At 36.6% G+C, this 21890-nt stretch overlaps 1 protein-coding gene across 1 annotated transcript; it reads left to right on the top strand.

The window, feature by feature from the left end:
- The first annotated feature begins 7977 nt into the window (after positions 1-7977).
- LOC128645460 (ATP synthase F(0) complex subunit C3, mitochondrial) lies at positions 7978-21517 on the top strand. The gene is made up of 5 exons (XM_053698474.1): positions 7978-8092; positions 8265-8363; positions 10433-10504; positions 19998-20194; positions 21262-21517. Exons 2-5 carry the CDS (start codon positions 8325-8327, stop codon positions 21374-21376), a joined length of 423 nt encoding a protein of 140 aa, XP_053554449.1. The 5' UTR covers positions 7978-8092; positions 8265-8324; the 3' UTR covers positions 21377-21517.
- Positions 21518-21890: the final 373 nt, after the last annotated feature.

Below are 21890 nucleotides of genomic sequence, written 5' to 3'. Positions count from 1 at the left end.
CTATTCCTTTAAATGGTCCTCCAGAGGGATCTGTCATCTGGGAGTCTATCTCTCCCATGTAAAATCAATAATTATCAAAGAAAATTATGAAACCCTTCTTACAGGAGTCACTTCTGAGCTCAACTCTAAGAGATATAGCGAGATATCTTGGATGGGCAGGATAGCAGCACTCAAAATGATGATCCTCCCCAAGCTTACCTATCTATTTCGATACATACCTATCCCAAACCCAATATCCCTGACTAGGAAATTTCAGACCTTATTTAATTTGTATACTTGGCATGACAAAATGCCTCGGGTGGCAGCGCATATACTTCAAACTCCGGTAGAAAAAGGATGTATAGGTCTCCCCAACATAAGGAAATACCATGAAGCAGCAATGATAACTCATGCCACCACCTGGGGAAAAGATCTTCCTCCAGCCAGATGGAGGGACTTGGAGCAGGCATCACTGCCAGCATATACCACTTTAGAAGACTTACTCTGGCTACCCCCACATTGGCAGACTAAAGTCCATATTGCTAATAGTATAGTGAAGGGATGCCAAGAGACCTGGATTAAACTGCAACATAATAAACTTATTGCCCCACACCCTTCACCCATACACTCCGTGCGAGAACTCCTATTAGGTCTGCCCAACATACCTCTTAATACATGGTCTAATACAGGTGTAAACACACTAAAAGACTTCTACTGTAACGAACAACTGAGACCGCACAGACATGCTGAAACTCCCTACTTTGACACCCAGACTTCAGTTTGACTTACTGAGACTACATACTCTGATGAAATCATGGGGTTTCCTAGAGGATTCACTACGGGACCTTACTCCTTGGGAAACACGATGGGTAACTAATCTCCAACTGACTAAGCCCCTTTCAACACATTACAAATGCATAACTGGGGAAGTATCCTTCCCAAAAACAATACACATGGACACCTGGGAGAGAGACTTACAACTAACATTCACACCAGATACATGGGGCAAAGCAATTAGCCTAACAAAAAAAGCAACCCATTGCATCACCCTCTACAAATCATATTTTAAAATAATTACAAGGTGGCACCTGGTACCCACAAAGCTGCAGAAGCTCTTTGCTAGCCATTCCCCAATGTGTTGGAGGGAGTGTGGGGAGCCGGGATCCCCCATCCATGTCTGGTGGACATGCCCAAAGCTACATGACTATTGGCCCAAAATAGAAAAGATCTGCAATGACCTAGGTTTGCTGAAAACCCTAACCCCGGCCCTTACAATTCTACATCTAGGAATAGACAAAATCCCCCAAAACAAACAAAACCTCTTGCTGTCTATCCTTGTCTCCGTTAAACTGCTTATTGCCAGGAATTGGAAAAAGAGCCAACCCACTAGACTGCAGGGAGTACTAGACTGTGTGAATTACATAAAGAATATGGAAAACTACGTTGCGAGAGAGCGTAGGCAATTAAATGATTACTGTCTTGTATGGGAACCTTGGGAATCACTTTGGACCCACAAAACTCCCTAGACTGATAAACCAATAGGTGTAAAGGGTTAACTAATATCCGAGACCCCCTCATCCTCCTAATCCCTTATTCCCTAAACTTTACTAGATCCTAAACTATTCACCATATGTGCCTTCTAAGTCCCCCCCCCCTCTAAGATAAGCCAGATATGGGAGAAACCAGATTGGTTCATGAGCTAATCAATTATTGACAGAGAGAGGTCCTGGTATCCCTTGCCTACAGGAATTTGTTGTGAGTATTGTCATATTTATGTAATGCCTTTAAAGACTAAACCATTACCTTAAAGGTTATGCCCTTAAAGTTTACTGTGAAATAATGTGAACAACCACAGAAAGATAATATGTACACAAAGGGTACCCTCTGTAAAAACAAGGATTTAAGACAGGAGGTAGTTTCCATCCCCTTCCACAAAGTCTTTTATTTCTCCTTGCATTTCATATGCAACCTTAAGCACTGATACTTTGTATTTGCCTTATACTGATAAAGTTTTATATTAAGTTTGTAACCTCAATAAAAATTACCATTTAAAAAAAAATAATAATCAATATATTCATTCATCCTTACATTGTTTTGATGAAACAATATTGATACCTAAATCACATATTCACTATTGGACTTACTTTATAGATATAAGCATACTCTAACAGCACCATGATGACATATGTTTAATAATAACTTCTGTTTTGCATTGTGATCAATATGTGTTGTGTCCTAAAAAAGATTAATGTACATTGCACAAATGGATCTATGTGCCACATGGCTTTGGTTCGATTTGTCACCAGTTGTTATTCAAAGTGTTGTTTGTGTGTATTATTTTAAAAATATTGATCAATAGGTATATTTAGATATGCAATAGAATCATATGAGATGAATTGTCTGTCTAATTTATTAAGAAATTAAACATATGTTAAAGACATAATTTTCTTTATAATCACCTTGATTAACTCATGCATTTATTGTTCATATTAGTGCTCTATTCTTCACAAGTATATTATTTTGAAAATTCAATATTGATGGGATTTAGTGATGTCCAAACTGTGTTCACTAATATATATCTATGTCATTAATAGATATAGTTGTTGTGGGGAGCCCAGAGGGATCCAGCGCCAATGATGACCTGCCTTTGCAGGCTTTGGGTAAGTCCATTGACTCATTCATATGTCATTGAAGGTGTATTTGTAATAAATATTATGATCATGATTCTGATGAAGCATTACATTTTAATAAAACATATAATTTACTCCTCTGATTATATATCTATTTATTTTTTATTTTGAAAGATTAAGATCTCAAAGCTTCTTAGTCTACACCTTTGTGCTTCAGAACATGGATAGCATATGTTTCTTTTTAGTATAAATTTAGACAACAATCATCAAGTGATACACGCATGAGAACTTTTAAATGTTCCATGTACTCAGCTTTTGAGATATTTGTAAAAATACAGACACTAAAATGTAATTATTACTCATCGAGAATAACAAATCTAATGTCATTTGTATGCTCCATCAAAATGATGTAATTCCTAACTTTGGTTCAGTATATCTTTAATGCAACATTGATGTGTGTCCTTGAGCAACAGTAACATATGTTAGAATATCTGATTTTAACGTGTACACAACATGTTATGTTTTACAGAGATTGATGTAACATGTTAGACGGAGGAGGAAGTGGCTCCCTTGGAGTATGATGGTATGTCAAATATATATAACATGTATTATTGTTGTAAAACATTCTCTGGAAGAAAAACAAAGTCTACAGCTTTGGCACTTTAAAAATGATTATTCCATTATTTTTACAATACACTACTGACCCCTTTCTATATCATGCAGCATGAACATATGTTTGTATTTTTCTTTCATTTATGTATGATTTGTCATTAATGACATCATGATGTCACATGCATATTCCATGCAAAACCACAATAATCATCTTCTGATTGTCATTGCTATTCATCTGAGTGCCTATATGCAGACCATATCCTTATGTCATCATTGTTTATGAATTCCAAACCACTTCTAAGTATACATAAAACATGCAACAGAGGAGACAGCGCACAACCGATTCAAGGTAGAGGTATATTTATTGCACAGTGACACACACGCTAGTAATGAACTCACTAGATATTAGATATTAGTAATAAAACAGCAAAATACAGCACTAAAGTGAACGACTTCACCAAAGCAAGCGGATGGCAACGACAGAAGGAAGGCGTCCGTCTGGAAACAGTATTCAAAAGTTCCCGGCAAAGTAGATGATGATGACACCGTCAAAATACGTCATCAGACCGCCTTACGTCTTCATCTATGGATGCCTGATACAGCCAAACATAATCATGTTTAAATGCCTTGATTTGATTTCATGATGTATGAGATGTTAATATATATATTTATTTATTTTTAAATATTTTTTATTGAGGATAAAAAGTATACAACATTTTTAGACAGTGTACAAGATAATATCTTCCAATTATAACAAGAGTAAATATTTTGATTTAAAGTCCTCATTTTTCTTCCCCATATTTAATATATTAGGTCACTCTTGGACCTTTCAAGTGATTTTGTTAAAGTCCAGGGGATGTTATAAAACAAAAAAACAAAAAAGTATCTTACATAGATGAGATCATTTTAGGTGTTGAAATAACATAACTGACAAAAAAAAAAAAAACAGAAAACAGATTAAAAGGATATAAATGAAACCTTTATATGAATCAGGTATAACAAAACAGGTATATTAAGGACCAAAACTGAGCCATTAGTTGAGCTTACATATTAAAAAAAAAAAAATGTTTGAACATGACACCTCATATCTCTGCTGGTCTTATCTCGGGGGAATGCCCTCTTTTTCTTTATTTTTAGTTAATTATAGGTATTTTTGGTTAAATGTTGATGGCTAGCTATCTGTATCCTCTATTTTTGAGCAATGATAATTTGTTATCCCCTGCTCCACGGCCCCGGCCGCGAGCCACAGAAAGAGGATTGTAGACCTATGGACAGTGCATTAACAAGCCATTTCAGCATATTTCTTAATACCTCAACAGTTAAGCTATCACTAAGAAACTGTCATGGTCAATGCATTAACTGTATAACATAATGGGTCAACATATAAGATAAATAAACTGTAGGTCATAACACGGAATAAAACAGGTTAACACAACAACTCTACATGGTTACTGATATTTCCATCACAAGGATGTGATGTCCCCGGTGGTAAGTTGAATCAATATCAACCCCCTGTAACAGCTTGATCGTATTGTCCGGTTTCTTAAATGACCAGCATTACTCTTTGTGGGGATCTATCACAACTAGTCTTTCTGGGCAAGGATCGTATTAGTTTGTCATCGTGTTGTGGCTTCAAAGGGAGTATAAGCTGTGTGAGGCAGCACAGTCCGTTCGGATCCATAGGCCTTCCTTTGCGTGCGGTCTTTCTTTTTTCCAGCCACCTTGATACTATACGGCAAAAGGCCTGGTAGCTTAGCAGTCTTAGTTATTCGGGGAAGTCCATCTATGAGTCTGGCAACGATGTCGGGTGGGTCGATGTGGGCTGCCGCTAATCCCATAGTGAGAGATGGTTCCTCTGGCCAGATGACGCTAGGATTAAGCAGAATAGACTTCTTTTGTAAATACATTTCTTCTGCTATATGCGCAGTCTTTATGGCGCCATTTTGAGTGGCAAGTTTCTGACCCCTCCACAGTAGTTGTTATTTGCATATTAGCTGCACACAACTTATTCATAAGAATGTCAAATGGGGCTCTCTCTATTAGTGACTCCATAAGCCTCTCGAGAGTTGCGTAGTGTAGATCATATTGTGTCAGTACCTCTATACCTTCCATAGTCACCGCCATCTTTCAGGGCTTGTTGGGTTCCTGCTGTATATGCACTTGTACCGTGAAGCGGAAATCCCTTGGTGATTTGCTGAGTGTGAGGTTAGAATGATAGTGCCAATACAAACTTGGTATTATGCTCAGTTAAGGTTGTGTCTGTGATAGGGTATGAAGAGTTCAGTAAGCCGGTCTCCCCGGCAGCACTGATGACCCGGCTCTTCCCGGGGGGGAGGTGGATGCCTAGTATCTATGTTCCAATCTGTAGTCCCAGCGTCATGCATACAGCGAGAAAGATAAATATAGGGTCACAAGTGACAATACTGCAATGTCTTTGATTTCTGCACTTTCTTTTGTTGCTCAATTTATACCATACTAAGACATTAGTCACCAGGTGTGTTAATCCTGAAAGCAAATTTACAGCATAATTAAAGGTGTATACACTTAAACAAATAATCCTGATATTACTAGAGATTATTATACTCTAAATTTATAAACAAGAGAGACATTGGTTGTATAATAGTTATCTCAATGGTATAGTGTCAGCTAAATAATGATATGATTGTTTAGAATCATATCATTATTTATAAAAATAATTTACTAAAATGGTAATACATATTAGCTGATAATAATAATTCAGTTCTCTCTTATTTCTGTGTACAACCAGCTACAAATTTGTTATTATGGAGTCTAATATATTTAGATATTAAGATCCTTATACACAGAAATAAGAGAGAACTGAATTATTATTATCAACTAATATGTATTACAATTTTTATATTTCTTTTGCCATGTATGTTTATTGCGTGAAATATGTATGTATTACTTAAATTATCGTAGGCCCTATTAAATTCATGCTTCCCTGTTCTGGAAATTGGGCACATACATATTTACATATTCCTTTGCAAGATGACTCCTCCTTATTCGCTATTCTCCTTCCTACTACGTATTTTGATAATCATTATTCTAAACGATCATATCATTATTTAGCTGACACTGTACCATTGAGATAACTATTACACAACCAATGTCTCTCTTGTTTATAAATTTAGAGTATAATAATATCTAGTAATATCATGATTATTTGTTTAAGTGTATACACCTTTAAATATGCTGTAAATTTGCTTTCAGAATTAACACACCTGGTGACTAATGTCTTAATATGGTATAAATTGATTGAGAGTACCCTCCCCCACTATCTGTGAGTACAGGGAAACCCGAAACGCGTCCTGAGTCTGGGGATGTGTGTTACTCTCTTTTTATCCATATTTTTTAAACTTTCTAGTATGTTGTACTTGCCCACGTTGGTACTTTTTACTATTTTTTGAATAAAGATGTCATTTTTTGAGCCGCTCTAGCATTTGCCTCTGTGGATATTATTATTTTGAGGGAAACAGCTAATTAGATCTTTGGGATGGCAGCATTGGTATATATGTTATACTCATAAATAGGAGGATAATAAAAGTTGGAAATTGAATAAACATATTGAATTATATTTAGTTGAGTCTTATTTTACATTTATGTGATACTTGGAACAATTTGGCAGAGGATTTTGGCATATCATATACATTCCATTAATAAATGAAATGATGAAAGCTTTCAGAAAGCGCTATTTAAAAAAAGCTTTTCATTAATAGATGATATAATAGTTATGTTCAAAAAATGTTTTCTTAAATAAATAGCTCACTGTTTGTTAGTATAGATGTAAATTTCTAGTAATTTTATGCTTCTTAATTACGTTGGGGAGCTGGACATAATGAGCCATAATACTTTTGTAAATATTATTTATGGTATTATCATTATACCAATAAATAACCTATATACAGGGAACAGTTATTGACGTGATACTGTGTAAACAAGATAAAGAAACAAAAAGAAGAAAAAAATATGCCGATAGCATCTTTTAGGTTTAAGGAATCTTAGAAATTAGGGGGTCTAAGAGGTTAGAGGGTCTTGGAAGTGCGGGGTTAATAATGTTTAGGGGTCATATATACATGGGTGTAGTGGCATGGCCAAACGGAATCTAAAAATAAATATGTTTGAAACTATCAGCCTAATACAAAGGGAAGTTACTTTTGAGACAGGGTTATAAAATCAAGACCACTGTATATTTTTGTCTGTTTTACCACATTCATTAGTTATTGCAGTGGCACATTTACCTCCAGCAGTAAACTGTCACAAACATAAGATGCTAATTAAAAAATCTTTATTTTTTTCTCTCTTTTCCTCTTTTCTTTCTCTTATTTTTTCTGTTAAAAATCAAAACATAATGAGGTTATTGATATTAATATGAAAGACATTTACTTAATGTATGTACTATTTTGATGGACCCAATTTTGTACCTTGGAACATCTCTACATGATGTGATTGTATATATAACTTATATTACCTCAATAAAAAGTTTATTAAATAACAAAAACAAAACAGTAGTGACACAATAAAATGACAACCATTATAAAATCATAGTATTATACGGCAATAACGTACAAGAATAACAATATAGTGTTATGAAAAATATACAAATAGGATAAAATGTCAGCAAGAGAAACTGTCAGAAGCTGTAGTATTAAACCCGTGTGACAGAAAGGTCGTCACTTCTTCAATGCCTTCCTACAGATCAGACACAGTACTAGTTGCTCGGATAAAAACTGAATGAATAAAGCTGTTACAAAGTGACCTTGTGTTTCTACTCCTCCCTTCATCCGGGTGCTGATATAAAGTGCTGTGTGCGCTTGCGTGTTGTTCTCCATTCAGTTCGACCTCTGACGCCGGTAAGAGCGGTGGTAGGGGCTGTAGTAATCTGTCACCATCCCTTTTTAAATCAGAGCCCATTACGGTGACTCTAGGGATTTTCTGTAGCACTGGCGTTTGCTAGTTCTGTTTCTTGAATTATATCGCGCTTTTTGCATTTTATTAGCGAGCGTTTCCCTACTTTTTCTGCAGAGAGGCTGAGACCGATCCCTGACCAGAAACCCACCCGCAAGACAGACTCCCACCGCCGACATGTACGCCTGTGCAAAATTTGTTTCCACTCCTTCTCTGGTGAGTAATCTGGGTATCTTGGTATCCTCCCCGCGCATTGCAGTACACATGGGGCCTAGTTGCTCCTGCAAAGAACTGGCCCTTGTAGGTCAAAGTCAATGTCCCTGACAGATCTTTCCCCGCCTCTGTCCGTGAACATTCTTCCTACTGTTAGTCTCATTTGTAGCTTTTTCATTCAAAAGTGCTTTTTTTTGTATGTTGGTCTGCTGTATTTTATATGACCTTAATGCACTTGTATTTCAAGGACAAGTACAGGCCGATGCTGACTATTTTATTTTTTTAAGTTGATTTCTGCTTTGTTATGTTAGTTTAATTTGACCTCGTATCCTGACGTTTTAGCTGTTTTTGGTTGTTTAAAATTGCCATAAAAGCATTATAGCATACGGGTTTGACAGCCAGGGAGTTTGTGAAAACGTTACTATTGTAAAATAACTCAGCTGTGTCTGATTAACTGTATTATATTGTATGAAATTAAATATAACTGATTTGTTGTTTTTGTGTATTGAAAAACTTTAATAGTCAATATAGTCACTTTTTTTTTTTTTTTTAAGTGATGGTAAAGTTTGGGATTGTTCTGCACAGTATTTTGAAGTTATTCAAAAAGTGGAACTTTCATGAAATTTGTAAATGATGCTGATTTGATCAAATATTTCAAATATGGCTTACTCCAATTGAGTGCCCCATGAGCTGGTTGCCAGTTGGGGCATGCAATGATTGGAGAAGGCCAGATTGGTCTGCAAAACTAAGTCAAAGATGCTGGTAGAGGAATGATGGCATTTTTGCAATCGCAACATTTTAAATATTTGATCAAAGAAGCCCCATTTTTAAATTTCATGAATAAAAGTTCCACTTTTTTAAATAACATACTGTGCAGCACAATCCTAAACTTTACCATCACTAACTCAATAAAAATGTGGACTTTTGAAGTGAGAATTGTAGTGCACATTTCTGACTTCACTATTTATTTTTTTAACAAAATTACAATTGTTAGGCTTGTTAAAGGGGACAGTCTATTAAAAAAATGAATTATACCTTTATTACTCATTCCCCTGTTTTGCACGGTTATATTGTATATAAGCCTCTGCAGAATGCCTCTATCTAAGTGTTATTCAGACTTGCATTTTAGCCAAGGGCTGACTCATGAATAACTCCACTAGAGTGTGCACGTTATCTATATGGCACACTAACTAGCAGTGTTGCTGTGAAAAGCCATATAAAAAATGTGCTGAGGTAAAGGCAGTCTGCAGGGGCATAGAAACAGGCAGACATTTAGGGGTTTAAGGGTTATAAAGTATATTAACATAATGCTTAAAGTGAATCATCTATTGATGAATTAGTGCCTGGTTTTTATAATCCTATTAAAAACAAGGGCACTTTAATTAATCAAAATTGACATTTAACTCGTTTTCTTCAAAAAATTACCTTTTTAATACTGACAGCCACTGCAGCGCTTACTCCGACTGTTGCAAGCCCTCTTCATGGGTCCAAAATGAGCAATCTGGCTTCCTCCAATCACAGCGTTGCCTCACGCCATGATTCCCCCGGGGGAGCTGTGATTGTAGAAAGCCGGATTTGTCATTTCTGACGTATAGAGGCTTCCAACGCCCGGGGGAATCGCTGGAGCGGCAGTCAGGATTAAAAGCTAAGTTTTTGAAGAAAAGGAGTGAAATGTCAATTTCGATGAATTAAAGTGCCTTTTGTTTTTAATAGGATTATTAAAAAATGGGTACTAATTCATCAAAATTGACCTTCACTTTAACATAATGCTGGCTGTGCAAAACTGGGGATTGGGTATTAAAGGTTATCTTTTTCTACAACTATTTTGGAGTAGACTGTCCCTTTAACTCCATTAACAAGTCTGCATTGGCCCTGTCCCATAAGGCGAGTTGGGAATTTAATGTTAATGTAATATGAAAGTGTTTGCACTCAGCCAGCATGTTGCAGTGCTGCATGTCTGGTCTTAAATGACTGATTTAGTGTTACTAGGTCATATTTATACAATGTTAATAAGTTCGTACATAAATAACTATGTTGCATTGATTAACCTGAGCTGTTGTATCTCCTGTCAGATCCGTGCTGGGTCCAGAGTTATGTGTAGACCAATCTCAGCGTTGTCTCGGCCGGAGGTCAGAACTGGAGAGGTAATTTGCTTATTTAAAGAAAAAAATTAAAAGCATTTCTTTAGAGGAGCCATAATACTGTTAATTTTTTTTTTTTAAATCTATAGCTGTATTGTAAATGTGCGTACTAATTAAAACACCTGCCCATTATGAAAATTGCAATGCTTAAAGGGCCATAATACCCAAATGTTTAAACACTTGAAAGTGATGCAGCATAGCTGTAAAAAGCTGATTAGAAAATATCGCCTGAACATCGCTATGTAAAAAAGATATTTTACCTCAAAAGTTCCTCAGTAGCCACCTCCCATTGTAAAGGATTTCTAAGCAGCATATTAGAATGTCTGTCCCGGGACAACTGAAAGGATGAGCTTCGTGCACTCTCATATTATTTCACCAATCAGGTAACGGAAGCTTACTATGAAATCTCATGAGATCACAGTAAGAGTTCATGACCTCAGCACTGCTGATGCTGATTGGCTGCTCATTTTTTTTTTTTACATTTTTTACCTGCAGCTGGGAGTAGCTGAGTATAACTTTTTACACAGAACTTACTCTGGTGAGCTGAGGAAATTGTGAGGTAAAATATCTTCCTTTTTTACATAGAGATGCTCAGGTGATATTTCTTTCATGTAATTAGCAAGAGTCCATGAGCTAGTGACGTATAGGATATACATTCCTACCAGGAGGGGCAAAGTTTCCCAAACCTCAAAATGCCTATAAATACACCCCTCACCACACCCACAAATCAGTTTTACAAACTTTGCCTCCTATGGAGGTGGTGAAGTAAGTTTGTGCTAGATTCTACGTTATGCGCTCCGCAGCAGGTTGGAGCCCGGTTTTCCTCTCAGCGTGCAGTGAATGTCAGAGGGATGTGAGGAGAGTATTGCCTGTTTGAATTCAATGATCTCCTTCTACGGGGTCTATTTCATAGGTTCTCTGTTATCGGTCGTAGAGATTCATCTCTTACCTCCCTTTTCAGATCACATATATATATATATATATATATATATATATATATATATATATATATATATCATTACCTCTGCTGATTTTCGTTTCAGTACTGGTTTGGCTTTCTACAAACATGTAGATGAGTGTCCTGGGGTAAGTAAGTCTTATTTTCTGTGACACTCTAAGCTATGGTTGGGCACTTTTTTAATAAAGTTCTAAATATATGTATTCAAACATTTATTTGCCTTGACTCAGGATGTTCAACATTCCTTATTTTCAGACAGTCAGTTTCATATTTGGGATAATGCATTTGAATCAATCATTTTTCTTACCTTAAAAAATTTGACTTTTTTTCCCTGTGGGCTGTTAGGCTCGCGGGGGCTGAAAATGCTTCATTTTATTGTGTCATTCTTGGCGCAGACTTTTTTGGCGCAAAAAATCTTTTCTGTTTCCGGCGTCATACGTGTCGCCGGAAGTTGCGTCATTTTTTGACGTTCTTTTGCGCCAAAAATGTCGGCGTTCCGGATGTGGCGTCATTTTTGGCGCCAAAAGCATTTAGTCGCCAAATAATGTGGGCGTCTTATTTGGCGCTAAAAAAATATGGGCGTCTCTTTTGTCTCATTATTTAAGTCTCATTTTTCATTGCTTCTGGTTGCTAGAAGCTTGTTTCTTGGCATTTTTCCCATTCCTGAAACTGTCATTTAAGGAATTTGATCAATTTTGCTTTATGTTTTTTCTCTTACATATTGCAAGATGTCTCACGTTGCATCCGAGTCAGAAGATACTTCAGGAAAATCGCTGTCTGGTGCTGGAACTACCAAAGCTAAGTGTATCTGCTGTAAACTTTTGGTAGCTGTTCCTCCAGCTGTTTGTACTAATTGTCATGACAAACTTGTTAATGCAGATAATATTTCCTTTAGTAAAGTACCATTACCTGTTGCAGTTCCATCAACATCTAATGTTCAGAGTGTTCCTGATAACATAAGAGATTTTGTTTCTGAATCCATCAAGAAGGCTATGTCATTCCTCCTAGTAAACATAAAAAATCTTTTAAAACTTCTCTTTATACAGATGAATTTTTAAATGAACATCATCATTCTGATTCTTATGACTCTTCTGGTTCAGAGGATTCTGTCTCAGAGGTTGATGCTGATAAATCATCATATTTTTTAAAATGGAATTTATTCGTTCTTTACTTAAAGTACTAATTGCTTTAGAAATTGAGGATTCTGGTCCTCTTGATACTAAATCTAAACGTTTAGATAAGGTCTTTAAATCTCCTGTGGTTATTCCAGAAGTTTTTCCTGTTCCTGGTGCTATTTCTGAAGTAATTTCCAGAGTGGAATAATTTGGGTAATTCATTTACTCCTAAACGTTTTAAGCAATTATATCCTGTGCCATCTGACAGATTAGAATTTTGGGACAAAATCCCTAAAGTTGATGGGGCTATTTCTACCCTTGCTAAACGTACTACTATTCCTACGGCAGATGGTGCTTCGTTTAAGGATCCGTTAGATAGGAAAATTGAATCCTTTCTAAGAAAAGCTTATCTGTGTTCAGGTAATCTTCTTCTTAGACCTGCTATATCATTGGCTGATGTTGCTGCAGCTTCAACTTTTTGGTTGGAAACTTTAGCGCAACAAGTAACACATCATGATTCTCATAATATTATTATTCTTCTTCAACATGCTAATAATTTTATCTGTGATGCCATTTTTGATATTATCAGAGTTGATGTCAGGTTTATGTCTCTAGCTATTTTAGCTAGAAGAGCTTTATGGCTTAAAACTTGGAATGCTGATATGTCTTCTAAATCAACTCTACTTTCCCTTTCTTTCCAGGGTAACAAATTATTTGGTTCTCAGTTGAATTCCATTATTTCAACTGTTACTGGTGGGAAAGGAACTTTTTTACCACAGGATAAAAAATCTAAGGGTAAAAACAGGGCTAATCGTTTTCGTTCGTTTCAACAAAGAACAAAAGCCTGATCCTTCATCCTCAGGAGCAGTTTCAGTTTGGAAACCATCTCCAGTTTGGAATAAATCCAAGCCTTCTAGAAAAGCAAAGCCAGCTTCTAAGTCCACATGAAGGTGCGGCCCTCATTCCAGCTCAGCTGGTAGGGGGCAGGTTACGTTTTTTCAAAGAAATTTGGATCAATTCTGTTCACAATCTTTGGATTCAGAACATCGTTTCAGAAGGGTACAGAATTGGTTTCAAGATAAGACCTCCTGCAAAGAGATTTTTTCTTTCCCGTGTCCCAGTAAATCCAGTGAAAGCTCAAGCATTTCTGAAATGTGTTTCAGATCTAGAGTTGGCTGGAGTAATTATGCCAATTCCAGTTCTGGAACAGGGGCTGGGGTTTTATTCGAATCTCTTCATTGTACCAAAGAAGGAGAATTCCTTCAGACCTGTTCTGGATCTAAAAATATTGAATCGTTATGTAAGGATACCAACATTCAAAATGGTAACTGTAAGGACTATCTTGCCTTTTGTTCAGCAAGGGCATTATATGTCCACAATAGATTTACAGGATGCATATCTGCATATTCCGATTCATCCAGATCACTCAGTTCCTGAGATTCTCTTTCCTGGACAAGCATTACCAGTTTGTGGCTCTGCCATTTGGCCTAGCTACAGCTCCAAGAATTTTTACAAAGGTTCTCGGTGCCCTTCTGTCTGTAATCAGAGAACAGGGTATTGTGGTATTTCCTTATTTGGACGATATCTTGGTACTTGCTCAGTCTTTACATTTAGCAGAATCTCATACGAATCGACTTGTGTTGTTTCTTCAAGATCATGGTTGGAGGATCAATTCACTAAAAAGTTCATTGATTCCTCAGACAAGGGTAACCTTTCTGGGTTTCCAGATAGATTCAGTGTCCATGACTCTGTCTTTAACAGACAAGAGACGTCTAAAATTGATTTCAGCTTGTCGAAACCTTCAGTCACAATCATTCCCTTCGGTAGCCTTATGCATGGAAATTCTAGGTCTTATGACTGCTGCACCGGACGCGATCCCCTTTGCTCGTTTTCACATGCGACCTCTTCAGCTCTGTATGCTGAATCAATGGTGCAGGGATTACACAAAGATATCTCAATATCTTTAAAACCGATTGTACGACACTCTCTGACGTGGTGGACAGATCACCATCGTTTAATTCAGGGGGCTTCTTTTGTTCTTCCGACCTGGACTGTAATTTCAACAGATGCAAGTCTTACAGGTTGGGGAGCTGTGTGGGGATCTCTGACGGCACAAGGAGTTTGGGAATCTCAGGAGGTGAGATTACCGATCAATATTTTGGAACTCCGTGCAATTTTCAGAGCTCTTCAGTTTTGGCCTCTTCTGAAGAGGGAATCGTTCATTTGTTTTCAGACAGACAATGTCACAACTGTGGCATACATCAATCATCAAGGAGGGACTCACAGTCCTCTGGCTATGAAAGAAGTATCTCGAATTCTGGTTTGGGCGGAATCCAGCTCCTGTCTAATCTCTGCGGTTCATATCCCAGGTATAGACAATTGGGAAGCGGATTATCTCAGTCGCCAAACGTTGCATCCGGGCGAATGGTCTCTTCACCCAGAGGTATTTCTTCAGATTGTTCAAATGTGGGGACTTCCAGAAATAGATCTGATGGCGTCTCATCTAAACAAGAAACTTCCCAGGTATCTGTCCAGATCCCGGGATCCTCGGGCGGAAGCAGTGGATACATTATCACTTCCTTGGAAGTATCATCCTGCCTATATCTTTCCGCCTCTAGTTCTTCTTCCAAGAGTAATCTCCAAGATTCTGAAGGAATGCTAGTTTGTTCTGCTGGTAGCTCCGGCATGGCCTCACAGGTTTTGGTATGCGGATCTTGTCCGGATGGCCTCTTGCCAACCGTGGACTCTTCCGTTAAGACCAGACCTTCTGTCGCAAGGTCCTTTTTTCCATCAGGATCTCAAATCCTTAAATTTAAAGGTATGGAGATTGAACGCTTGATTCTTAGTCAAAGAGGTTTCTCTGACTCTGTGATTAATACTATGTTACAGGCTCGTAAATCTGTATCTAGAGATATATTAGAGTCTGGAAGACATATATTTCTTGGTGTCTTTCTCATCATTTTTCTTGGAATTCTTTTAGAATACCGATAATTTTACAGTTTCTTCAGGATGGTTTAGATAAAGGTTTGTCCGCAAGTTCCTTGAAAGGACAAATCTCTGCTCTTTCTGTTTTTCACAGAAAGATTGCTAATCTTCCTGATATTCATTGTTTTGTACAAGCTTTGGTTCGTATAAAACCTGTCATTAAGTCAATTTCTCCTCCTTGGAGTTTGAATTTGGTTCTGGGGGCTCTTCAAGCTCCTCCTTTTGAACCCATGCATTCATTGGACATTAAATTACTTTCTTGGAAAGTTTTGTTCCTTTTGGCGATCTCTTCTGCCAGAAGAGTTTCTGAATTATCTGCTCTTTCTTGTGAGTCTCCTTTTCTGATTTTTCATCAGGATAAGGCGGTGTTGCGAACTTCTTTTCAATTTTTACCTAAGGTTGTGAATTCCAACAACATTAGTAGAGAAATTGTGGTTCCTTCATTATGTCCTAATCCTAAGAATTCTAAGGAGAAATCGTTGCATTCTTTGGATGTTGTTAGAGCTTTGAAATATTATGTTGAAGCTACTAAATCTTTCCGAAAGACTTCTAGTCTATTTTTTCCGGTTCTAGAAAAGGCCAGAAAGCTTCTGCCATTTCTTTGGCATCTTGGTTGAAATCTTTAATTCATCATGCTTATGTTGAGTCGGGTAAAACTCCGCCTCAAAGGATTACAGCTCATTCTACTAGGTCAGTTTCTACTTCCTGGGCGTTTAGGAATGAAGCTTCGGTTGATCAGATTTGCAAAGCAGCAACTTGGTCCTCTTTGCATACTTTTACTAAATTCTACCATTTTGATATGTTTTCTTCTTCTGAAGCAGTTTTTGGTAGAAAAGTACTTCAGGCAGCGGTTTCAGTTTGAATCTTCTGCTTATGTTTTCATTAAACTTTATTTTGGGTGTGGATTATTTTCAGCAGGAATTGGCTGTCTTTATTTTATCCCTCCCTCTCTAGTGACTCTTGCGTGGAAAGATCCACATCTTGGGTAGTCATTATCCCATACGTCACTAGCTCATGGACTCTTGCTAATTACATGAAAGAAAACATAATTTATGTAAGAACTTACCTGATAAATTAATTTCTTTCATATTAGCAAGAGTCCATGAGGCCCACCCTTTTTGTGGTGGTTATGATTTTTTTGTATAAAGCACAATTATTCCAATTCCTTATTTTATATGCTTTCGCGCTTTTTTCTTATCACCCCACTTCTTGGCTATTCGTTAAACTGATTTGTGGGTGTGGTGAGGGGTGTATTTATAGGCATTTTGAGGTTTGGGAAACTTTGCCCCTCCTGGTAGGAATGTATATCCCATACGTCACTAGCTCATGGACTCTTGCTAATATGAAAAATGAATTTATCAGATAAGTTCTTACATAAATTATGTTTTTCCTGTCAGCTTTTTAGTTATACTGCATCAGTTTCAAGTGATTTAGCATATGAGTATTATGTCCCTTTAAAGGGGCACTAAACTCTAATTTTTATTCAGATAGAGCATGACATTTTTAGCAACTTTCTAATTTACTCCTATTCTTTCTATCTTTGAAAAAAGCAGGAATAAAAGCTTTGGAGCTGGCCCATTTTAGGTTCAGAACCTGGGTTGTGCTTGCTGATTAAATGGCTAAATGTAGCCACCAATCAGCAAGCCCTATCTAGGGTACTGAACCAAAAATAGGCCGGCTCAAAAGCTTTTGTTCCTGCTTTTCAAATAGATACAAAGAGAATGAAGAATTTCTAATAGCAGTAAATTAGAAAGTTGCTTAAAATTGCATGCTCTCAATCACAAAATAGGAGATGGTAAACCCAAATATTTTCTCTAAGTATTGGCCTTTTTGTGTATAGAGAAGCCATTCTGCTCAATAATTGAACAGGGTGTAGTTTCAGTGATTAAAAACCAGCTATTTCAACTAGGAATAAACTTAAATGCTTTTACCCATACAGCAGCTGCATGCACACTATTACATGTAACAAACCATTGGAAATTCATTAAGGGGCAAACTTATTACAGTACAGTGTCCCTAAATCTGCCATCTTATTTTAGTCAGTTATCCTATAGTTTTTGGATTAATGACCAGTGGGAGCTTATTATTATTATTATTATACTTCTAATAAGACACATACTACAAGTACCAGTGAGATCTAGTAAGTTTACATTTGTGGGGTATGACTGCAGAACTTGATTTGTTGGCTGCTTCAAGTTGCAGATGTAAAACATGTTCATACATTAACTTAGGACATGAATGTCAAAATGATCTTTATAATTCATGGTGTTTTGAGAAGCATACCTAGATAGGAGCAGCATCTTATTACTGAGCTATTTAGTGATTGGTGGCTATGCACATATGGCTCTTGTTGGCTAGTCCCAGTTGTAAACTGCTTCCTAGTAGTTTAAACTATGTATTCAATTTGCAGGGATAACATTTTTATTGCACTTTTACCTGCATACAACAGTATTTGTCCATTTAACCTTCCAATGGTAGGTAAAATTTCCTGTGCAAATCACCTTACACTTTTTTTTTTTTTTTTCTCTTGGCACCAAGAAGCTGGATTATAAGTCTTGTCTAATTTAATGGTTTGGAAACTTTAAAAATAAAAACTGTTTTGCATGTAAATTGGATTTTTTTTTTTTTTGGATTGAGAATTTGGCTTAAACATCAGTGAAACAGGCTTTTACTTCATGTCATATAAAAAAGGTTTGTATCCCTTTAAATTGTTTAGTGTGCTCTCCTGCACTAATTTTAGTAGAAATGGAAAATTCCAAATACTATTGTGTTTGGGGTTTTTTCCTCCCCGAGGTAAGATGCCAACTGCTGCAAGCATAATATAAAAAAACTTTTATCATAGTTAAAGGGACATACAATTCAAATATTCTTTCATGATTCAGATTCAGCATATTGTTGTAAAACAACTTTCCAGTGTAATTCTATCTTAATTTGCTTAGTTTTCTTGGTAAACTTTGTTAAAGCCTACCTAGGTATGCTTTTCAACATACAGCTGATTGGTTGGCTTCACAAATATACCTCTTATTGGCTTAGTTTATGAGAGCATTCAATTTTGAGCAACTATCTGAATCATGAGAGAATTTGTGTTTAGTGTCCCTCTAAAATACTTTACTTCAGTTTAGATCCCTGTAATAGGTTTGCTCTGACCTCTAAACAAAGGGGCTTCTCAAGTTTGACTTTGAACATGAGATAAGTGGTGGTAGGAATGTAAATATCTAACACAATTTTAAGCAGTGAGCAAAGTATGCTAGCTAAAAATGAAATGTACATTTGTGCATTTCAGTTTTGCTTTTATGGCTAACTAGGCAAATAGTACAATTTGTTTCATTAACTATTTCAAACCTAATCTTCATAGCCCCACATTTACATTCATTTTCCTGAAATTTCAAAATTTCATTTTTATTCAATTCAGAAAATAAAATTAATTTTACACAATTGTACAAAATATGGAAACAGTGCCCTCATTGGAAAATGGTATTCCTTTCATATTAGTAAATTGCATGTTTTTGTGCTGTTTTGAGGATAGGGGTCTCTTTGAGCCACTGAGCCCCATGCACTAATGGCAAGAGTATGAGACCCCATATAGAAAAGCGATCTTTCAAACTGATATTGTATTTATGGGGTGACAGGTGTTCTAAGTGTCCCCCTTACACACTTGTGTGTTTTTTCACAAGTGTATTTGGGGCAGGTGATCACCTTTGCTACTAGTTACCTGAAAATTGGTAGTGACTCCAGAGAATCACTCAGTTTAAACAGAAATAAAGGGGAGAGCGGGGTTTAATCCATGATAATAAATATATGTATATATCCACTAGATGTCTGTATTCAAAATGGATAAGAAATAGGTTTCGTAAATTCATGTTCAATAAATTTATTTAAAGTTTCAAACCTCTACAAATAAAAATGGAATTCATGATTTGTACCCTGCTTTGCTTGCCCAAAATTGTGAAAAGATAAATGAAAAGTAATCACATTTCTTTAGTCCATTTACCTAAAGGGCACTGGCTGGTTAATTCAGTTGCATTAATTCTGTTTCCGTTAACTTTTACAGTGGGCCTTTAATGGTATTGTACTATGTCATTAGTACGAGAGCAGTGCCTTAACCCCTTGACAGGTGACGTACCCTGTATTTTAGTTGTCTTCTCACTAAGAGGTTAATGGCTCCCAGAGGGCAGAATGTAGTCATAGCCCATCTTGTCACTAGCAGCAAGACCTGCATATTACGGGTCTGAAAACACCCGTAAGGACAAGTGACATACAGGGTGCGTCATGGGGGTCAAGTATGGAAAATGAGCAAAAGGGTACATCTTAATTCTTTTAAACCAGTATCCCTTAGACTTTAGTAAAATAAAAATGCACTCATGAGCCTCATGTCTAGCTAGTGTTTTTTTGTTTGTTGTTAAAACACTCTAATGTGGATAAATTTGCTTGCTTCTAGGGAAACGCCACACTTCTCAGTGGGTCTCAAAACACCTTCAACCAGGTTGCACTAAGGGAATTCCAGACCAGCGCAATCAGCAGGGATATTGACACTGCTGCCAAGTTCATTGGTGCTGGTGCTGCCACAGTCGGTGTGGCTGGCTCTGGAGCTGGTATCGGAACAGTTTTTGGCAGCCTCATCATTGGTTATGCCAGGTAATATTGTGGTTGTGTTTTTTTTCATTCTTAAAGGGACAGTAAAGTCAAAATTAAACTGATTCAGTTAGCTCATGCAATTTTAAACTTTCCTAGTTACTTATCAAACTTTCTTTCTTTTGGTATTTGTTGAAGACTAAACCTAGGTAGGCTGATAGGAGCATATACGTGTGTATAGTATTCTGCAGCAGTGATAACTGAATAACATCGCTATAAACAATAGCATTCTGTGGCAGCAGTGTTTACAATATTGACACATGCAAGCTCCTATCAGCCTACCTAGGCTTTCTCTTAAACAAAGAATACCAAAAGAACAAAAAAGGTATTATAGAAGTAAATTTTAAAGTTAAAAAAAGATGTTTAACCATTAGCATGAAAGTATAGTTTTTGCCATTGAATGGTTGTTGCATATCTCTCCCCATCTAACAGTTCAGGAGTTCAACTTATAGTGATCCTATTAGCACTGTTTAACTAAATCCTCTTCTGAAACACTGAGATTGTAAAATATATAATTACAAAAAACTAAACTTTGCCATATACTTCCATTTATTTTTCCCTTTTCTCTATAACCTGTCTGAAATCTGTATACCCAGTTTTCACAGGAATAAGAACCATTTTCTGAATTAACACTACTATATTTCAGTCTTTGGTTGGACATTTTGTCCAATATCACTCTCCATAATTGGCAGCTACGGAAGGAAATCTAGTTCTTATACATAAACGTATAAACTTCATTAACAATTATCTGCACTCAAGTAATTTTTTTTTTTTGGGTTAAAATGTAATTCTTTGAATCACTGCTTCTAAAATGCATTGTTAACCTATTGTCTTTGCTATATAACTGACAGCTTGTGAGCAATTGTATATTATACTTCAAAACCAGGCTAAGTGTTCTACTAGGAACTGGCATACTTGTTCTAGTGTACGCTTCTGCACACATTATTGCTAGAAGGCTGCAGTGCCAATCTTGACTTTCAGTGTTGGGTTCCACCTCGCATAAAGCTGGGTTAATAAAATACAAACTTGAATGGGTTTAATTGTAAATTTTTTATTTTTTTCTCCTATAGAAATCCTTCCCTGAAGCAGCAGTTGTTCTCATATGCTATCCTGGGATTTGCCCTGTCTGAAGCCATGGGTCTGTTTTGTTTGATGGTTGCTTTCCTGATCTTATTCGCTATGTAAATGATGCATAGAAGGACTACACTTGAGAATGGCTGTAATTCTAAATATTTTACTGTGGCTACCCGGAAATGTTGTGTCGTCATGGAAGTGTACAATATTTCAAGTCTTTCATTAAAAATAGTAACAAAACCTTCATTCAAAGGTTGTATTGTCTTTTGACTTTCTTGTAATGTATGCATTGTAAACAAATTGGCACGGTGAGCATAAAAGTGATAACTAATTTATGCATCACTTCCAGATCTGGCTTTTTAATGAGTATCTAGTTTTGTAACATTAAAACCAAGAACTTGTGATCCAATGGGTATGAGTTGTGAAAACAATATTTTTACATATTGGTAGTTAATACAAAATTGCATCAATACATTTTTAATCAGACTAGTGTATGTATACCCAGTGAACTTGTGCGCATGCTCAGTAGGAGCTGGATGCCTGAGTGCATGTAAAGACTGCAAATGAGATAATGGAAGTAGCTTGGAACCTCAAGCTGTTCCATCTGAATCATTAGTTTAATAAA

The sequence above is a fragment of the Bombina bombina genome, chromosome 1 (genome assembly GCF_027579735.1).
Source record: "Bombina bombina isolate aBomBom1 chromosome 1, aBomBom1.pri, whole genome shotgun sequence".
Lineage (NCBI taxonomy): Eukaryota > Metazoa > Chordata > Amphibia > Anura > Bombinatoridae > Bombina > Bombina bombina.
Note: the sequence above shows the minus strand (reverse complement) of the source record. Positions and strands in the feature narration are given on the sequence as shown.